This window comes from Falco peregrinus, chromosome 9, assembly GCF_023634155.1.
Source record: "Falco peregrinus isolate bFalPer1 chromosome 9, bFalPer1.pri, whole genome shotgun sequence".
Classification (NCBI taxonomy): domain Eukaryota; kingdom Metazoa; phylum Chordata; class Aves; order Falconiformes; family Falconidae; genus Falco; species Falco peregrinus.
Window position 1 is genome coordinate 37,532,629 of NC_073729.1, and position 20,764 is coordinate 37,553,392.

At 52.3% G+C, this 20,764-nt stretch overlaps 1 protein-coding gene across 1 annotated transcript; it reads left to right on the top strand.

Moving 5' to 3' along the window:
• Nucleotides 1-366: 366 nt before the first annotated feature.
• Nucleotides 367-19,138, top strand: MAP1LC3A (microtubule associated protein 1 light chain 3 alpha). The gene is made up of 5 exons (XM_055814235.1): nt 367-379; nt 973-1,536; nt 11,605-11,660; nt 17,274-17,380; nt 17,912-19,138. Exons 1-5 carry the CDS (start codon nt 367-369, stop codon nt 18,072-18,074), a joined length of 903 nt encoding a protein of 300 aa, XP_055670210.1. The 3' UTR covers nt 18,075-19,138.
• Nucleotides 19,139-20,764: the final 1,626 nt, after the last annotated feature.

A 20,764-nucleotide genomic window follows, 5' to 3' on the forward strand; every position in this document is an offset into this window, starting at 1 on the left:
AAGCTGAAGGAAGAAGTATGTGCTGTATACATCCTACGCTGCTGTATTAGAAGTAAAATCTCCTTGAGCCGTGTCCCATTTATGCAAGTACATTAATGTGCTGAGAAGTTACAGAGCTTCCACAAACCAGTGTCTTTTCTCCCACTCTGGCTGTATGAATGATCTCTGGAATTATGGCCTCAGTCCTGCATGGATAAAATCAGGGTTCAAGTCACTAAATTAGAAAAAGTTCCTAATGCCTCTCATTAAAACCACTTTATAACAACAGTAATAAAAAATAAAGTGGTCTGTAAAGTTGATCAGCTTGCCACGTCTAATTCAACATTGCTGCATTCCCTCATGTATTTTCTGATTAAAAGGACCTACATGGCAAACGAAGGTCTTTACTTGTGAATCTGAAGAGTTTACACTTCCTTACCAGTATGTGTTTAATTGACTACTGGTACTGGTTGGTCAAGGAAAATCCGTGATGTTAAGTCATGGAAGCAGTTGTTTCCTTTCTTTTCTCCTGGTAGAGCTTACCCAAGGATTTGTTTGGTTGTAGTTAAATATATTTTAATTTGTGACGCTTTGAATAATTGGAGCAGGTTTTTAAGAGATGCAGCTTTCGTGTCTTTTTTTTACTAAGGTTGTACTTAAGATTTTTAACATTTTGTGTTTGTTCATGTTTCACACCAGTTCACTGTAAACAATGAAACATTGCTTTGGCAGAATATAGCTTTTGCTGCTGCATGTATTAAGGCGGGATATTAGACAGGGTTCTCTGTGAAAGGGAGATGTTGTTTGCTGTTGTTTCTCGATTCCTTTGCAGCAGCTCCAGAAATAGCCTGACCTATTTGTAGTCATGCCGTGGTCTTTAAAATATTCAGCATGGACGTGGCTCTGAATGCCGCAGGGAGAACGGCAGGCTTATTAGTTGAGAAACGATAGAGGTAGGTGTGGGAATTGCAGATACTTGGTTATCTCGGTGAGATCGGGTTACGGCCGCGTTCAGTGCCCGCGTCAGCTCGGGAGGCCGCCGGCGTGCGGGCAGCGGCCGGGCAGGCGCCCAGTCCCGGCCGGGCAGCCCCGGGGGTCGCCGCAGGGAGCCGGCCCGGCCGAGCGCTGCTGAGGCGGCCGCCGCGCCTGGAGCCGCCGGCACCTCCGTCCTTCGGGGATCCCGGCCGAGCCGTCGCAGCCCGCCACGGCCTTCCCGCCTCCCGCCGCCCGAGGGGAGCGGCGGCGCTGCCCCGCGGCCCGCTCGCTGCGGGGGCACAAAGAAGCCGCTTCCTGTGGCCGGTGGGGCCAGAGAGGCCCGGGCCCCCTCCCGTCGCCGCGCCGCGCCGCGCCCCGTCCCGTCCCGTCCCGTCCCGGCAGCGCTGGGGGGCGGGACGCCCCGGGCCAAGCCCCGCCCCTTCCGGGCGTGCCGCAGTGACGTCACGGCCCGCTCCGCCGCAGCCCCAGTGCAGGCCGCGCCGCCAGACGGAGCCGCCCGCCGGCCCCGCGCCCCGGCCGCCATGCCCTCGGACCGGCCCTTCAAGCAGCGCCGCACCTTCGGTGAGCCGGCCGGGGGTGGGCTGCCCCGGCCCCGCTCCCTCCCCGCCGCGCCGACCTTGGCCCCCCCGGCCGCGGGGCTGCCGGAGGCTCGGGGGCGGGGGATGTCAGCGTGGGCCGCACCGGGCGGCGGGGCCGAGCCGGGCTGGGAGGCGGGCGCCCCCCCACACCCCCCGGAGGCGGGTGGGCTCCGTGCCCGCCCCGGGACCTGGCCGCCGGCGCGCGGGCAGCCCCTCACCCGGCGGGCTCTCTGTGCCGGCGGTGTCAGCCCGGGCGCTGCCGCTCGGCGAGCCCAGTTCCTCAGGGCCCGCGCTAACGGGGCTTTCCGGCGGGGAGGGCGGCGGCCGGGGCCGGGCTGTGCCGGCCCGGAGCCGGGCGGGGCGGGGTGGTGGCCGCCGGGGCTCGGAAATCCACGGGGGGCGGCGGCCGCGGGGCGAGCGTTGCTTCTGGGTCCGGCTCCGCGGTGCTGGCGGAGCGCAGTGACCCGCTCCCGGCGCTAGCCTGGGGCAGCTGCTGTTCCAGCATGGATCCCAGCGCGGATCGCCCCCGACCCTCTTGTTCCAGCATGGATACCCCCCGACCCAGCTCGGCACCCAGAGGCGGCGCTGGCATCGTGCCCACCCCTTTGCTGAGCGTTCCCGGCGGGAGAGCTCCCGTGGAGGCGGCTGCCGGGGCAGGCACCGCATCTCGCTGCCCGAGCGGGTGGCGGAGCCGGGTGGGACCCCGGGTGCTGCTGGGCCTGGCCTTTGCCGCGGGGAAGGTGCTTGCTGCTGGCGGGGTGCGTCCCGCGGGCCGTACGGCCTGAGCTTTATGGCCTGAATAACGCCAAAATCTGTGTGCTTGTGCCAAATAAGGCTTCATTTGTGTTGGATACTGTCCAAAAGCAGGTGAGGGTGTGTTTCCTACAGGAGTTTTAAAACTGGAGCTTTTTCATACTGAACCACTGATCCAGCCTCTTGCTGCTCTCTTGGAACTGTAAATATTTGGTAACTTCTTGGTACAACCCTTCTGGCCTTGAATGCTCACCCAGCCTCCTTCTGCCACAGTGACTGAGCCAAGCGAACATGCACAAACAAGAATAAAATGCAGCCGGGGTGCCTTGGGAGACTTGCTTGGGACCCTGCTGTGTTCTCCTAAGCTGCGTATTACAAGCAGCAAAGTCCTAGATCAAACCCTTAGTAACTACCTACTGTTAAACTGGTGAGAATCGGCTTACTATGGGCAGGAGGAGTCTGGTTTGCCTTTGCAGATTGCTCAGACTTTGTATGAGCCAGAAGGAAAACAAAATCCGAGGCTCTGAGTAGTTGAAAGAAAGCAGGATTAAAATAGCCCAGGAGGGAAAGAGGGGGGTGAGGGAGTTTGGTGCCGGCAATTGCAAGTGCTCCTTGTTTCTGTGTACTTTCCTCTGCCCTTTTGCTCTCTCAGCTGACTGGTCTGCAATGCTCAGCCAGGAGGAGGAGGCCTGGCAGCCCATGCAGTTGCTTTGGGTCAGGGCTGGAATTACTCGGTCAGAGAAAGTAAATACAGCTTGTTTTCGTCTTCAAATCATTACACAACAGGAGCAGGAAGCGATTGTTTACAATGCAGTTGGAAAGGGCTGATGGAAAACGTTGCCAGAGACACTGTACCCTCAGAATGGCGTAATTTTTAAGGCTTCAAAACTTTATAGAAGTGGAATGGTGCCTAAAAAACAGAGAAAAGGCAGTCAGGAATACGAATGTTTACAAAAGGCACCCAGGCTCCAGTTTCATGGTAAGTGGCTTGCTTAGGTCATGGTCTGCCACTCCTTGCTGAAGATTCTACTTTCCTCAATGCATGTTTTCCTCCTCCTTGTATTTTTGAGATCTGTTTTTCCATTCATTGCCTCTGCTTGTTTATTCGCTTTGTGTTGGGTCTGTTCTGAATAAAATTTCTGCATTTCTGTTCATCGTTGTCGAGGACTTGAAGAAGGGACTGGCTGGGAAATGCCAGGGGTTTGAGCCAAGGTGTGTTGAGGGCACTGAGTGCTGACTTCTCCCGTGATCTGATGTGCCATTAGTGGTGAGAGGGTGATGCTCTGTGACCTGGTCCGGTCCTTGGCGCGTCAGCAGCAGAGCATTTTTGGTCTGGGTGCACGGGATAAGATCTGACAGTAACCCTCTGCCTTCATGTGCTGAACTCGACTGTAGATGCTGAGGTGGATGTCTCCTGTGGAGTGAGGTCACTGTAGGAGTGCAAAACAATTCCCAGAACAAAGCTGTGGTTTGTATCAAAGGAACAGGGTGTTCTGTCTGTAGTGAGAGTGTGCAGCAGCCTGATGACACCATTGCACTTCCCATAAAGAGTGTGAGCCCTCTGGAGCATTGGGTAGTGCTTGCACCTCCCACTGTTCTTGAAGAGATTGTTTTGAATTGGCTGCTCTGCCGTTGCAAGGCTGCCAGCAGGCTTCAAGCTTTGATTTCAATGCAGTGCTTAGGCAGTGTGGTTACGGACGCGGACCTTAAACCTAGACCGGTCAGCTAACTGAAAGTGAGTTGGCCTCGTGCCCCAGCATCCTGCCGAAATGGAGGCGCTCCGCAGTAAGGCACAGATGTGTGTGCACTGTTGGTCAGCTGGAGCCCCTGGCTAGGTGACAAACAGTGGTTTGACCGCAGCCCCTCTAGACTGAGTGTTCCGATCCCAGGTTCAGTCCTCTGGGAGATCTACTTTAGTTCTGGGAAGCTGCTTCTCTTTAGAGGAAAGGCAGCACATAGAGCTGAACTCCCTCTCCCCTTGGCTCTGGGGAAAAGCGAAGCATTGCCTTCTCTAGGGAGTCATCTAGTGTAAGCCAGCCATGCTTGTACCAGCTGAAAGATCAACGGTGCATGAATTGTACGTCTGGTGCACCATCCTGTGCTTGTAACAATTTTGCTTGTTCAGGGCTTGAAAAAGCATCTTGATCTTGACCTGAGGATGGTTAGTGGGTCAGCTTGTCGTTAATGCTGTGCTGAGGGTGGTTAGTGGGTCAGCTTGTCGTTAACGCTGTGCTTGGGATGTCCATGCTCTAGCAGTTGTGCTTTAAGAGCTGGAATTCCTTGAAACAAGGCTGCTGTTGCAACTTGATGCTTTGCTGCATCTTGTATTAATTACCGAGAATGTGATTTGATGTGGGGCTAATTATCACCATTGAAGAAAATACTGGTACAAGAAGAACTGAATAAACATCCAGAACAAATGCCAACTAGACATGTAGTCCACAAATACTGGTTTATTATTATTCTTTTATATAACAAAAGGTCCTGAATGGCAGCCAGGAACAATAAAACCTGTATGTACTTTGTTACTTAATACTTTCGTCACTACAAAAAGTTGGGAGAACCCCTTGAGCCAGAAGGGTGGAGTGATGAATCTACCATCTGTAAGACTGGTAGACTCTTGCAGCCTCTGTCATTGAGTAGCCATGAGCCACAGACAAGTCATCTCCCTTGGCTTCTTTGTTCCTTCCTCGGTCAGTCCCAGCAGGGATTACGGTCAGGAGAGTCACTGGGAGGCCTTCTGATGTGTCACCCTGCTTGTGACGTTCTGTGGTTGACCTGCAGTGTGTAAACACCTCCGTCTGTGGCCATGCAGTTGTTTGCTGCCTTTTGTTTTCAGAAGGCAGTTTGGAAATAGACTGCGAGAGATGATGAAGGAATAAAATCAAGACTGTTGTGGCTGGCACGTCTCCCCGAATAGGCTATGCATGTCCAGGCATGTTTGTGCACAAATAGCAGCGACCCGGGCTGTGCAAAGTCTTTGTGCATGCACGTGTGTGGTGTTCTGCATTAAAAGACAGTTCTTTGTTTGAGCAATTTGAAGTGTCCTGAGTAGTTCTGAGAAATCGGAGCGCATTTGTGCTGTCATGGAGGCTTGTTATTGTGAAGGTTGTTAAGACAGAAGAAAAGGTCAAACAGAAGCTAGAGGGAAGCCCTTGTAGAGGACAGCCTCCTGACCGCTCTTAACGGAGGGAACCTGCTGTTCTTTTTCCAGGGCTAGTGAAGCTATGATTAAACATTGAGAAAAAAACCAACAGTTCCTTATCTGGAACTCTGATGTAAATACTCCATATGCCATCCAGACATGACGCAGAAGGTATTGCCCGGTTTGCACCCCGTGCTCAGGAGGGCTAGTGAGTAGGAAGCCCTTGTTTAAGCTGTTTGAATGGTGGAGGCCCAGTGCTCATCCTGCGTGGTCCACAGCAAGGGTTACATGGTATTGTGCAACCAGAGAATGAGCATCTTGACATGAATTTAGACTTCACAGTTGTATGGAGCCCTTATCATGGATTTGCCAGATACAAATACTCTTGCCTGCAGCCAGGTGCAAAATTGTTCTCGGTTAAATTTTGAAACTGCTCAAAAAAAATGAAGGTGGTTCCTGCTTGTCTTATAAAATCCATTTTCAAGCTTTACTCTGGAGCCAGAAAGATTGGGAACTTACGCAAATGAACAAGGCAGCTGAGATCCTTCTGCAGTCACTGGGCTCCAGGACCTAGACATTGAAAAATCCTTCCAAACGTTACACCTTGTACATTACGCCCATTAAATCTTGTAATGAGGCTGGAACAGCATTGCTCCACGGTCATGCTGGTAATACCTTCCTGTGGCAGTGAGCATCAGGCTCTGCCTCCACCATGTTGCAGAGACATGCTTTCTGTCAGACACTAAGTTCAAAACAGTGTATTTTTTGTCCCAAGTCATTCATCCTGTCCAGAGCCCCCCCAGCTTTGCAGACAGAAGTAAAATACAACCAACAATCACAGTCACTGTCAAGTTTCTGCAGTGCTGCTGTCCTACGAAGCCTGGGACAACGACCCTTTCTTACTAATGGGGGCAGCTTCTCCGGGGCACGGCTCACCTCATGAGCTCTGCCCCCCTCCCTGGGTGTGGGAGTCTGCTCTTGCTCCTCCTGCAGTGCCACTGGCCTGAGAATGAGCTCTCCAGTATTGGGCAAGGATGGGTCAGGTCAGCTGTTGTGTGAGCTGTGACACATACGCAAGGGCTTATTTCCTGGTTGTTAGAGGTGTCTGGCCTTATGGTGGTGTGATACTACAAAAATACTTATTGACATTCAACTGGAATGACCTGCATAACTTGCCTGTGTCTTCAGTAGTTGCCAGGTTAATCCAGACATACCCTGATTTCAAACCATCCAATTCCTCCTCTCCTTGCAGAAAATCTCTTGGAGAGAGGACCATGTTCTAGCAACCCTCTGCCCTGGGACTGGCCGCAGCAGTTTCTTGAAGAAGCATGTTCGTTCTTGCATCTGCCTCAGATCTGAGGCAGATCCCCCGCAAGCTGGCCAGCGGAGTGTCTTGTGGATGGCAGTGGGAAAGCCACAGGGCTGGCAGCCTGCTGCAAGTGGAAGGGATGTCTGCATGTTCCCTTCGTGCCATGGGCAGCTGGACCTGGAGCCCCGGGATGTGGGACTACAGGGAGAGGCAGTTGCTTGTGGCTGAATTTCTCCTCTCTGCTTTGCTTTCCATGCACAGCTTTTGCTAGCTCAGGAGCTGTTGACTGATGGCATGTTGCTGATGTTTCCAGGTGGTGTTTTTTTTCTTAATGGTGTTTTCTTAACAGCATTCTAGTCATCGCAGGCAGCAGGGCTGGTTGTAGAGCCTGTCTGCTGCCCCTCAGCAGCACTAGTGCTTGACCAGTGTTTGTCTAGTGTCTCCTGAAAAATGCTGTCCCTTATGCAACTGCACTGTTGGAGGACTTGCCATGTGTTTTCCTTCTGTTCCACCATCTGTATCTTTTGTCTGATTAAGCTCTTTTGCATCCAGAGCTGTCCTTTCGTCCTGTGTCTGCACAGCCCCCAGCACAGCAGAGACCCGTCTCCCATCGCCAGAGTTCCTGGGCACTGCTGATAAAAAAAAAAAAAAAAGCTAATGGTCGGAAAGTTCGGCTTAAAATTTTCCACTGTTCTCTTTGACCATCATAACGATCTCATCCTGTGTTACCATGGGATATGATGTGTGCCCACATCTTTGAGAGAACAGCTTGGGAAGGACTTCAGTCAAGGAACAGCTGAGATTCTGGTGTTTTGGACAATTTGCAGGCTTTGCTGTTGGTACTTAACAGTTGAAACAGCAGTTGGAGGAGAAAAAGGCATATGGAATGCTACAAAAATACTCCTGTCTTTCAATAGGCCCTAGCAGAGAAATTTTTCTAGGAATAACCAATAAAAAGTGTGTGTGTTTTATCTTGATGCCACCTTGAGCTCTCACATACTGGCATGGGGGAAGAGCCTGGCTTCTCTCATGGCAGCTGTGCAGTGCCCGCAGCCGGGAGCAGAGGCGACGTGCTTCCCTCTGGGTGCAGTTCATTAATCTTGGCTCAGCTCCTTCAGAACAGCAGCTGCTGTAGCCCCTTCATCCCCTCCTGCTTGGAATCCCTGAGCTGCTGGAATCAGGTGTGGTGGTCCTGCTTCTCCTTGCAGTAAGGAGGGGCCAGGGGAAAAAATGTAGCTACAGACTGGGTTGTGTGAATGGTTCTGGTTCACTTTACATATAGGCTAAGTATTAACTGTTGCCAGGTGCTACAGAAAAGGGGAAAGTCTTAACCTCACTTTGCACAGCTATAATTTCGGAGAGCTGCCCGAGAAGAACAAGGCATGTAAAATCAGACCTGTCATGTATGTAATGTGAGCGTGCAGACACTGCTAGTGAAAGGGGGGAGGGAGCAGTGCCGTACGTGGCGTGAGCTTGGGTGCTAGGCTGACATCTCTGTTGGCATCTCTCTGAAGTGCCCTTTAATGGTTTTCTCTTTATTCCTGTGACTTAAATTAGACTACATGTACATTAAATTAAAGGTGGTATTTATAGCCATTCGTTGCTGTGTGATGTTGAAGATGCTTTCATGAGACACAGGATCAACCTCTAGTTCCCACTCCAGGCTGAGGAGGGTGTGGGTGACCATCACCTATTTCTTGTGGAAGATCTCTAGCCCCTGAACTACTGCGTGCACAGAAATTACCCTTGTGCAGGCTTTGGTGCAGGATACTTTCTCCTGATTCCTGAGCCTGATTGGCTGGATCTCCAAGGCTAGGATGGAACTGAGTGTGCTCCTTAGCCGAGCTTCAGATGTCCTGGAAACTTCTGTTTGAATCTTCAGGCACCTGAACAGCTTGGGTGGGTTGCTCCTAGCTGCCTTCCTGAATTAAGTTTCCAAAATGAGCATCTCCTGGCCAGAGGAAGAAGTGCAGTGCTTAAGGTGCTTGTAGCTGCAGCACCTACTATCGCTGCATTGTGGTAACCTGCAAATCGGGCACCTCCTGCAGGGTCCCCTGAGATCAGAAAGGCTGCAAAAGCCCTGCACCCATGTGAGCAGAGGGGTCCTGGGCCCTGCACCCATGTGAGCAGAGGGGCCAGGTCCTGGGCACGCGGCAGGTCTTCAAGCATGGGACAGGGCAGCTGCTGCTGTGGTGCATCAGACTTCAGGCTACAGCAGCAGCTCCCTTGTCCCATGCTTTTGAGACCTTTATCACTGGTGGCTCATGCCCTTAATTCCTGCTGAGCATGGAGTCAGCAAGACCTGCAAGAAATGTGCTGGAGCAGCAGCAGCCTGGCATGCTTCTGTCAGAGACACCTGCAGTTTCTACCCCTTGGGGGAAAAAGGGCTTTGGTTTCAGGGGTGGGATCCTGAGATGGTGACGTGTAGCAGGGTGTATGATTTACTGTTTTATTCTCTGTGTGGCATCTTTCTCAGGTTGATGGGCAGGGAGCACCTCTGGCTCCTCTGTGAAAGCGAAGGTGGTGATGGCTGCCAGCCTTGTGCTGAAGTTGGTGGTGCTTCCAGGGAGCAAGAAGCGGGTATCAGGCACGTGACTGCCCTTTGGCACGTGCAGTATAGACTGGTTGGATGCTCTGAGATTATCTATGTTACTAGCCATAATATGCAGAGGCTGCAAATTTTCCTTTGGTGAATTGCTTCTCAGACCCTTCTCATAACTACCTGCACTGTTGGGGCTTCCTATGCAGACAGTTCTGTGATCCTACAGGGAAGTACATGATGTCTAGGAAGTTCATCCATGTGGCCATCTGATGGCATGGAGAGGGATGCAGTGTGGGGTGGATACTGAAGCTGGAAAAACTAGCTAGCCATGAGGGCACAGCTTTCTGTAGGCTTCGTCAATACCCAGCAAGGCAGAGTTGATTGCAGCCGAGCTGCCTAAAGTACTTAGGCTGGTAAGTGTTGTCTACTCACGCTCTGGGTCTCCAGCCTTTCAGATGCCCTGTCCTGCTGAAGCTTGTACGCACCAAACACGTGAGAGCGGAGCTCTGCAGAAGGGGGTGCACATGCTTCTGGCTGGCTGCCCAGGTGGGGTGCTTGTGTGCTGGGTGCTTCTGCCACTGTGTGCTTCAGCGTTCCCGAAGAGGCGTTGCTGTGCCAGTGTTGCATGCAGTGCTGATTTCTGCGTAACTCCTTGCTGATTGGGACCTCAGAGGAAAATGGTCTGTATCACAAGGATAACTCTGGATGCCCTGGAGCATTGGGTTGGGTGAAAAGGAGACGTGAGGAACTCCATCTTCAATCATAAACCCCCCAAAAATATGCCTAAATTTTCCATTAAATCCAGATAATCTTGCTCTGTCTTGCTAGCCCATGGAGTCTTACAGAAGAAAGGTCTTGCAATTTCTGACAGAGGGATGTTTTCCCCTCGGAGGAGACAGAAACGGTGCTCAAATGCTTCTGTGATCAGGTGATTTTGTAGTCTTGTGGCCTCTGAAGAAACTTCAGACTCTTCCAAAGTAGTCTCTAGCCAAATTTATATGCAGTAAGGTTTTATTGAATGGTTAGAGGAGAAATCCTGAACATATGTGGGGAGAAAACACACTCAAACACATCCACTTACCCTGCCCTACACAATTCTGGTGGGTCTTGAGAAACTGGGGCTGTGTGAAGCAGGTAAGGGGAGTCAGACTGGAAGCAGGTGGTGCGCCAGCGACTGTGTGGCAGGATGATCCCATGACAGATCCTGTGCTACCCAGATCTTGCATTTCTAGCAGTCCTTAGTCCTTGGCCTTCACTGCCTGTCTTACCTACTGCAATCTATGAAACTGCAGCCCCTGGGCACTTCAGATGGGTCTTTGTAGGCTGTGAAGCACTTCCCAGAGTAGTGGTAATGCAAGGAAGAGCATAGGTCTGTAGTGTCTCAGGAGGAGCATGCTGAGCTGTACCTGGCCCTGGTATGGCTTCTTCCTCTCCTTTCTGTGGCTTTGAATTGTGAAAGTGGAGGGGCTGCTGATAAAGTGGTGAGGGGGCATTGAAATTCTCCTATAAGCTTGAAGAGCACGCGAGCTTTTATGTGCTGCCTGTGGTGTGTGTCAGTAAACATGAACTCTGGAGGAAATGGGTGAGGAAGTGTGAAGACAACTGCAGAAAAAAATCTTTTTAGTACACGGGTCATCTCCTTGCTTAAGTTTTTCTTCCTGTTTCCACAGCAGGGCTAGGAATACTTTCAGTCAGGCCAATAGCTGTTGTAACTACTGTGTAGATCTGTGATAGTGAAGGAGTCCTCCTTGGCAAGGTGTATCTTTGGGGCTGAGGCACTGTGCCAGACAGTGCTTGAAAGTGCACAACAGGCAGAAGGAAATGGCTAAAACCCAGCCCCAGCTGGAGTGTCGTCTCCTCTGGGGAAGCAGCCAGAAGACACCAAGAGCCTGAACTTGCAGAGCTGAGACCCTAAAGCCGTGCTGCTGCCTGGTGCTGATGGTCATGAGCTGCATTTGCTTAAGGCAGATTTAGGCATACGATTTCATAATCCTTATGGTCCCATTTAAGTCACTTGGTTTCCATGTGCGTTGCCCAGTTTTACCAGGCAGGAGAACGTGTCCCTACCTCGGGGATGATTGGGGTGGTGGGAGGCTGTGAAGGGTTGGTCACAGAGGCTGACATCTGGCTGACCATCTCATTGCTGCAAAATGTTCAGAAAAGGCCTGATGAACAGAATTTACATTTCTTTTCTAGTGTCCCTCTTTGTCGGTTTGTGGCTTGCAGGGTAGTTACCTCGTTTTTGCCTGACCTAGCACAGCCAGATGTTTCTAACTTCATTTCTTTACTTCTTTCTTCCCAGCGGATCGTTGTAAAGAAGTACAGCAGATTCGAGAGCAGCATCCAAACAAAATTCCGGTAAGTTACTACTCTTGCCGTTCTACATTAGACTTTGTTCTCATGACCCCTCTGTGCTGCTGGATAGCCTCCACCAGCCAGCCCAGAGGTTACAAAACTGCTCCCCAGAATGAACACAGGACACTGTCCAGCAGCCTCCCGCGCCTTGTACATGCCAGCTGCTCAGCAGCAGGCCACATTCTCAGCAGTGTGAAATACAGTCTTTCTCTTAAGCTTCATGCCTTCCCTAGAGGCAAGGAACTGATTTGATGTCAGGTCTACCTCCAAGCTAGTGCACAGGAGGAAACAGTTTTGGGTTTTGGGTTTTTTTTTTGGTTACAGTAGCTACCTGACTTTTCCTGGATAACCTGGTAAGGATTTCTCTGTACCTGCCTGGAGAAAGATGTGTGAGTTGATCTTTGCTGTATTGAAAGCAGAGAGACTCTGTTAGTGTAATTCATACGACAGCCAAAGTGTCACACCTGTTCTGTGCTTTCCTAGCACCTCTTGTTGACGTGTAGGTGAGACTCCATGAATTGCTTCCAGTTCTTTCTGCCCATGTCAGACCATACTGCCTTGCTCTTTGGCTGAGGGTGTGCTTCTGATATCCTAGCTGAGTATTTGCTGCTTTTCCTGAGGAGGTGGACAATTTAGAGAAATAATGTGCTCAGGGCTTGCTTGAGTTAGTATTTGCAATACCACAGCATGTATGACCAAAAAATGGGATGTGTTCCTATTTCAGCTTGCTTTCAGTATTGGATGAACATCAGCCTTGTCTTAAAATTGCATACCGTCTTTCTGTATTTAGCCATCAGGGCTTAATGTCTCAGACTGCTCTTGGCACGTACTAGTCCATTTCTGCCTCACTCTTCTTTTGATTTTAGCACAGTGTTTTCTAGCAAGAAGAAATCTTTCTCTTCCTTCTTTTCACCACCACTGTGGTGTCCACGTGTTGTCAGCCCAGCAGAACAGGACTTGCCCCTTGCAGCACACTGAATACCAGTGTGCCATATCATCTACACGTTTATTGACCCCAGCTTTTAGCATTGTTTTCATGGCATTAGGCTGGCCCTGCATTTCTCTAGAGCTGTGGCAGAGCTAATTACAGTGCCTTAAGACTCTAGCAATAAGGACAGGCTAGAAATAAGTTGTACATAAAATATGCGCACATGCATCTATCAAGTGCCTGTATGCAAATGCGTGTTGCCTGGGAAATGGAACAGAAGGAGCCAGAGCTCTGCATCCACATGCAGAATTTTACCAGCACTACTGAAACGTGGTGGGAGAGCTCCCATAGCTGGAGTGCCGTTTGTGCTGGGGTCAGACACCACGTGCCCCAGGAGAGGGCGGCAGTGCCATCAGGACCTGGCTGCTGGTGTGGTTGTCTGGGGAGCTGTGTGTGTGCGTGGAGGTTTAGCCATGGCAGAGACCTGAGCCCTCCCATACCTGCTCCAGTGAGCTCTGTTCAGTGCTGTATTGTCCTTGGTAGTGTCCTGAGTGCCAGCATCGTGAGAGGATGAGGGACTCTGCTAAACGCTCAGCTGCTTTGCTTTCCTGGCCTGACTGACACAACAGGGGAAGGTATGTTTAGCTGCAGGTTTTGCTGGAGCAGTAAAAAGCATTGGGAGGAGAGGTGGCTGTTGAAGGCGTCGGGGTGTCCAGCTGTGTTTGTGTCACTGGTATCTCTGAAGGCCTGGTCTCAATTAGACCTTGACACCAAGTTTGATGCTGTCCCTTCTCCTTTTTGTAGCAATGTTCCTGAAAGTCAATGTACGTTGCTTTCAGCGCTAGGGCTGAGAGCAAAGCCTTGTGCTGCAGAGCAGAGCATGGTGTGGGGCAGCCATGGGTCTGAGCAGTGAGTGCAGGCCAATGGGCTGTAGAAAGGTCTCGGCCTTTTGTGAAAGGCAGGACCTGGAGAGGAACTTGGGATTGGCAAGGGGGGTTGAGCCCACAGCCCAGGGGTGGTTAGGGAGAAGATGGCGCAGGCCGCACCCGTACTGCTGGCAGAAAGCACAGTGTGCTGCAGCTGCTGCCCGCTTCTCCCATCTCCAGTTTCCACTCAGAGCCCTTGAGCGAGTCCCCTGAGATATACTGGAGTCTTCTGATTCTCTCCCCCACCCCACTGTGACGCCAGCCAGCTGCGTGGGGCCAACTTGCCAGCTGGGGTGAAACCATGACACGGCCCCAGTGCTCTCTTTCTGGGGCCTGTTGAGGAGCAGCTGCAAGTTTCAGCTGGCTCCGGTGAGTCTTGGAGAGCCTGATATCACTGGGGTGCAGCTTGTGCTGGGCAGCGACGGGAGAAAACCATTTCCCAAAGCACTGTAATGCTAAATTCAGCGAGGCCTAGGGAGTCACAGGCTGTACTGCTGCAGAGGGTGGGCTGGGGAGAGCCACCCCTTGTGCCGATAAGGAAGACTGTGGGTGTTTGGGCCATGCAGAGAGCTCTCTGTTAGGTGATGTGATAAAAAGCTCCTCTGCACACCCACAGAGAGGCAGTGGCAGGTGAGGGAGCCCACATAATGCCCTGGCCTGGCACATTGGTGGGTGGAAACCCTAATTATGGACTTGGAGGAAGGGACAACCTTCTCTGGGCTCCTGTGAGGGCTGTTCTGAGGAGCGGCAGGCCCAGTGTCCAGGGCTGACACAGCTAAAGATGGATCAGCACCAGAGCACCTTTTGTACTGAAGGGGGCTGCTGTATATATTGCCACTAAAGGACCACCTGCCTGCTCAGCCGCAGGGGACCAGGATAAGGCTGCTGGTGCTGCCTCTGTGTGAGTGCTCTGCATGTCTGGGTTGCTCTCTGTGGCTGGCCGTGTATCTAGGTATGTATGTGTTATATGTATGTGTTCATGTGTGTGTGCCTGCTGGGAATACATTCTCAGCTTTGCTGCTGGTTGGACCTGGGGGCATGGAGCAGTGGCAGTCTTGCCTCTTTTGGGCTCCCAGATCTGGCCCCACTCCCTGCCAAAATCCCTTTCTACCTCTTTAGACTGGCCCCAGAACAAGGCTTGAGTTTATAAATGCTGCCCAAGTACCCTCTGTGAAGGGACTGGGTCGCCAGGCTGTGCCCTACACCGTTCCGCCTGTGCCCAGCTCGTGCTGTTTTTGCAGTGACATCTATGGTGGGTTCCCACTGCAAGAGCACGTGTCCCACAGTGAGGAACCCCCTGGTCTGAGGCAGCAGCTTGAAAGTGGACACGGAGGGGAGGTGGCTTTGTATACAAGCCCTATGGCCAAAGGGATGTAATATTAGCATATGATCATGCATTTCCCTCCAAAGCTAGACAAGAATGCTTTGTCCACTGGCCACCTGTTCCCATAACTGGGTTACCCAAATAGCAGCTCATGTTCTGGAAACAGAAGCTCTTGGAGCTGTTCTACATGATAGGCCCTCTGTCTGCTCAGGGCACAAGACAGCTGCTGCTTTAACAGCCACTATATCCTTCTTGGCCCATCCTTGGACTATTGAGAGGCTTTTCTTTGTGGCATGAAACTGGCTGGTAATTAGAGATGCCTGTGCCAGTTTGTGGTAGGCGTTAAGTGAGAAATGAGGCACAGCCCAGGTATACGGGGCCCTCTCTGCCTGTAAAGGTATATGCACAAACAAACAGTTGCTGCGTAGCTGCCTCTTTGTGCAAGCTACTTTAAAACCTCGAGGTCCTGCTGTTGCCCCTGTGTTTTCCAGTGGCCAAGGCACTGTCCTTGTATGTGACTTGCGAGTGTTCAGCTCCTTGAGACTATTTATCTCCCTGTAGCCAAAATACTCATCTGTCCAGGTAAGGCTCAAATTAAATACAGCAGGGTGGTTGTGCTTATCTTTGTCCCTCCTCTGCCCTCCTCTTGGAGGGAGGAGGGGCGTTAACAGGTTGGTAAGGGGCACCCTGATGCATAATTTAGTCTCTTGCAGAAAATTGTTCTTTCATCAGGTCCCCATCTTGCAGAAGGGGCCAAAGGAGCAATATGTGGCTTTCCCTGATGTTTTTCTCTGGCACTTTTGCTCTGTATCAAGAGGATACATGGCCAAGGTGAGAATACATGGGTGGACTCATGGGGGCTTTCATCTGCTGCTTGCCTGGCCCTTAGGCTCCTGGGTTCCCCTGGTGTGAGCTTTGTCCAGGATGCACTTCTGAGAGGGTATTTAGGTGCAGAGCTCTCACCAAGGAGCTTCACACCCCTCCCTCACCCAGGAGCTGCCTGCAGCACAGCTTTGCCCACCCTGGTGGGCCCTGAGATAAGCCCTGCGGCCAGGGGAACGCATCAGACATTGCCAGCTCGCTGTGGTGCCGCAGCCCCCAGCCAGAGGGGCTGGTTACCTGTGGTGTAGACAGGCAGCAGGAGGTGATGCTGCCGCTGACAAATGAGGGTGGGAAAGGCCAGTCGGCCTTCCCAGAGGTTTGCCTGATCCGGTTGGCTCCGCAGAGCCATCTTCTGGGCATCCGGATCTCGGCGCGTGCTCCATCCCTCCACTGACCGAAGGCATTTGCAGTCTCCCATATATTTTTGGAAATGACCTGGGAAAACGATTTAGGGGAGCTCCCGATGAACTGATAAACACGCAAGTGTCTTTCTGCGGAGAAAACAACTAGGTAGGTACTGGAGAGATGCGAGATTCGGAGTATCGCTGTAATGGGAACATATTGAGCTTTCTAAGTAATATCATTACTTACTTTAACTGCCTACCACCTTGTTTCTTAGAATACAAATAGTAAATTTCCAGGCTGTTTTAGAGCAGCGATTGTAGCAATCAGCAGACACTCCTTAACAGAAGATACTCATTAATTATCACAGTAGGAAGACTGAACAGAAATCGTTGTTTAGCTGTTACAGAAAGTAGATGCTGTAAGAGCTTTCCCAGGCAAGACCTCTTGCAGGCGAAGACAGGCTGGGCTGTCCCTGTGGTGGCACCATGCTGAAGCGCCCTGGGAGCTCACCACACAGTTGTGTGTGGCATACGGGAGAAGTGGCCATGGGTTTCTGAGCCTTTTTGGAGTCAGTGTGTCTTGAGTGTCAACAGGAGTGGGACTGGCGAAATCCAGACTGCCCCTTTCTGAAGGAATGCCTTGGGTGGCTCCGCAGTGATTTCTAAAACCTGCTTGTTTGGGAATATCTGCAGCAAATTCTAAAACCTGCTTGTCTGGGAATATCTGCAGTTCTTCCTGAGCAAGCAGGGTGATGCTGAGCGGCAGCAGCTCAGAGTAGTGGCACAGAAGGGAAGGAAAACATCTCCTGCTGTGCACTGTGAGTTCAGTCCTTAGATCAAACCAGCAAAACCTGTGGTTTTGGTCAGCCTGAAAGTGATGTTAAAGTACACTTCACTCCTCTTTCGGACCTCCTGCTTGTCAGGGGAGGTAGCTACATAAATCCACTATGCCTGCTGTTCTCAGCCAGCCCAAGCAGTTGGTGGTTTAGTTCGCTTGGATGCTCGCCACTGTCTGGCTCGGGCAAACAGATGAAGAGCTGTCTGCAGCCAACCTGATGGTCACTGCTCACGTCCTTGGTTTTGTTTTCCTGTGAGAGTGAAGCAAAGTGTGGCCTTACCTCAGCTTTTCCACTTGTGCTAATTTGATTTTTGTTTGCCCTGGAGGCCAGTGCTGTGAACTGTGGCTAACCCTACCATTGCCTTTCTCCCCAGGTCATCATTGAACGCTATAAAGGGGAGAAGCAGTTGCCAGTGCTGGACAAGACCAAGTTCCTTGTCCCAGACCATGTCAACATGAGTGAATTGGTCAAAATCATCCGGTGAGTGGGGTGGCCCCAGTGGGCGTGCTGCGAACCTGTCTGCACCCCCAGGCCCTGAACACGGGGTGGTGGGTGAGGATGAGGTGGAGGTGGCTGCCGGAGATGGGGATGTGACAGCCACAGCATCCTTGTGCTGTGGTACAGACTGTCTGGGGAGTCCAAGGGGGAGAAGGTTCTTAGCAACTGGTGATGGGGCTGTGACCTGTCCCTCACAGGGACACTGTAAGTTCATGAGGGGGAGCTCCAGTCCCCTTCTTTTATTCTCCAGCTCAGATGGAAGAGGCCTCTCTGCTCTGCCCTTGCCAGCAGCACCTGGAGAAGGGGGCTGTGCGGAGTCCTGACTGAGGTGGCCTTGGAGCCCCAAGCAGCTCAGCTGGGCCCAAGGAGACCATGTCCTGAGCGTGGTCGGGAGGTCCCAGCTGCGCAGGCCTGGCCCCCAGTGAACAGCATCGCTGGGGGGAGGTAGAACTTGCTGTTGCAGAGTCTGCCGCAGGTGGGCTGACCCAGGCCCTCCTGCCCTTGCCCCCACAGGCGTCGCTTGCAGCTGAATCCCACCCAGGCCTTCTTCCTGCTGGTGAACCAGCACAGCATGGTGAGCGTGTCTACCCCCATCTCGGAGATCTACGAGCAGGAAAAGGATGAGGATGGCTTCCTCTACATGGTCTATGCTTCCCAGGAGACCTTTGGCTACTGAGGCGTGCTGAGAGGTGGCATGTGGAGACAGATGAACTGTGGCGCACAGGCCCCCCGTCCTTGGAAGACAAACAGACCAGAGGCTCACAAGAGGGGGACTCTGCTGGCTCCCTTTTTCTCCCTCCCTCCCCTTCCCATCATGCTGTCACCAAAGAGGCTCGTGGCGTGTGTTGGTCTCACACAACCCTTCAACTCTGTGTAGATCAGTCCCACTCCCTCCACACACGCACCCACGTGTGCGCATACATGCAGACACCCATGCGCACAAACAGGGCCTCGGCTTCCCATCCCATCCCCTTCGTGTAACCTTCAGCTGCTCTCACTGTGCTGTGTACATGTGTGTGCCTGCGTGTGCGTGTTTGTAGCCTGCTGCCAAAACAGTTCGGCCGGTGGTGGAGAGAGGACAGGACACTGTCGCCTTCGCTTTCAGCACAGGGAGAGCCACCTCTCCTCCAAGACACCAATAAAGGGCAGGAGGTCTGCAGCAAACAGATGTTACCATTGCTCCCAAATTTTAATTGATTTTAATTACACCCATATCAGATTCTTGGTGCTACTGAGTAGATGTAGGCATCTCTGTAGGACTGTGGATAATGTATATCCTTTAGATTTATTAGGGTTTTTGTTTGGTTGTTTTGGGGTGGTTTTTTTTTTAGGGATAGATTGGAATGGGGAGAGGAGGTAATCTTTCCTGTATTCTGTAGGTAAATCAGGCTTCGTTGCACTTTAAAGCATAGTAGATATCAGAGTGGAATTTACTTTTAATTTATACAGGTTTGCCATATATAGTGCTGCTCCTCTGTTGACAGTTGTACTTGGTTGTCTTAGTTTCTTTTTTTTTTTAATAAAATTAATTTCCCTTCTCTCTGTCTCCCCATTGCATGCAATTTTTCAGTCTCTGTGTGGCAGAGTTCACTCAAGGAATGTAATGATTTATATTTGCTATGTTCCCGTTTCTCATGTATTATACCAAAAAATGTGTATGATAAAATCCCACCCAGTTTAATCTATACAAAGGTATATATATAAATATATAAAATAAACAAATTCAAGTCGTGTCTTGTAGGAATGTTCTGTTCCCATCTCATTTGTCTATGTTAATGTCCCTAGTATCAAGTAAGAGTGATGCATGTTTCCCCTGTGTGCTGGTGCATCGTGTGCCTGCTTGGGCTTTGGAAGTGGTTGGTCCAAGCTATGGCAAAAGTGGCTGGCTGGGGTTGAGGCAAAGGCAGAAGCTTGGTTTAGAGGACAGAGCACTGGATAGTATGTGGGAAATGTGGCTATCCTTGCCCTACCTGTGGCACTGTGTTAGGTTAAGTGTCTTGTCCTGTGACCAAGTTTCCTCATTTGGGGGGGAGGGAGGGCATTGAGGTGGAGGGCATTTGCAAAGTCTCTGCTTTTAAAGGAAACTTTGAGCAGTGCAGGAAATCTCCCCAAGCACTGTCAAAACTTCCCCAACCATCAGTAGAAGCTGATGGCCATTGAGCATTTCCATGGGTTTCCCTGCCCCTCACTCACTCTGCTTCCTTTGCACTTCCCAGGAGAAAAGGGTTTTGATACTGTTTGCCTGAGCTGCAGCTCTGTCTCTTGTTTTGTCCTAAGCCTGCAGGGAATCTTCTGTCCAGGGAAGGAGCTGGCGTAAGGGACAGATCCAGCAGAGCACACATAGGTGGGTATGTAATGAACAGAGATGGTGGGAAGCCAGCTGGAAACAGAGCCCGGGCGAGAACAGTTGCCTCAGTGCTCTTGGTAGCTGGAGCAGCGATAGGGGTTGCCCCTTGTTAAGCACCAACCTTGTGTATTTAAACTGTCGCTCCTGAGGTAGGTCTCCGGGCCACCTCCCTGTGGGATGGGCTCCTGCAGGAAACGGGGCTGTGCTGTTTCAGTGTCAAGAAATTCAGGGTCAAAATTCATTGGTTAAGCCAACGACAGAGCAAGAGATTTGCCTGGTGTCACGGCATCTCCCCCTGACCAAAATCCCTGATAAAAATAATCTATTAAGCTCTTGTGAAAGCGCAGGCTGCCGACTACCCTTTCAAACGCTCTGAACTCAGTGAGGCTGGGCCAGGGCGGCTGCCGCCTCCTTCAGCCTCTCACCGTGAGGCATCACTTTTGGTCCCAAGGAAGACGAAGGAGAGAAATGGAGAGTGACCTCGGGCCTCGCTGAGGCCGCACAGAATCCCACGCCTCCCCCGGGCGCACACGTCCGAAGCGCCCCGCTGCTCAGACCGGGAGGGCCCCCGGGCAGGGCCGGGACTGACCGGCTGCCAGCCCCGCTTGCTCCCCTCGGGCCCGCTGCCAGGCGCAGCCCCCCCCAGCCCGGCGCTCCCGCACACCTTCGGGTGCGGCCAAAGGCAGCCCTGGCCGGGAGCGGGGCCTCTGCGGACGGGAACGGCCCCGCCGGGAGAGAACAGCCCGCAGGGAACAGCCCCGGCCCTCCCGCTCCGGTGCTGCGCCAGGCGCGGGGCCGCCGCCAGCCCCGCCGCGCTCGCCCCGGCCTGCAGCCACCGGCGGCTGCGGGGGCTGCCGGGGCCCGGCTGCGAGCCCTCCCCGCGGGGAAGGGCGGCCAGGCCCCCCGCCAGCCAGGCACACCTCCCGGACCCACACTGCAGCCCCCGGCGCCACCCGCCGACGAACTGGCCGTGTGGCCGCGGCTTCCTTCCGCTTCCGGCCGCCCTGTTTTCCGCTTCC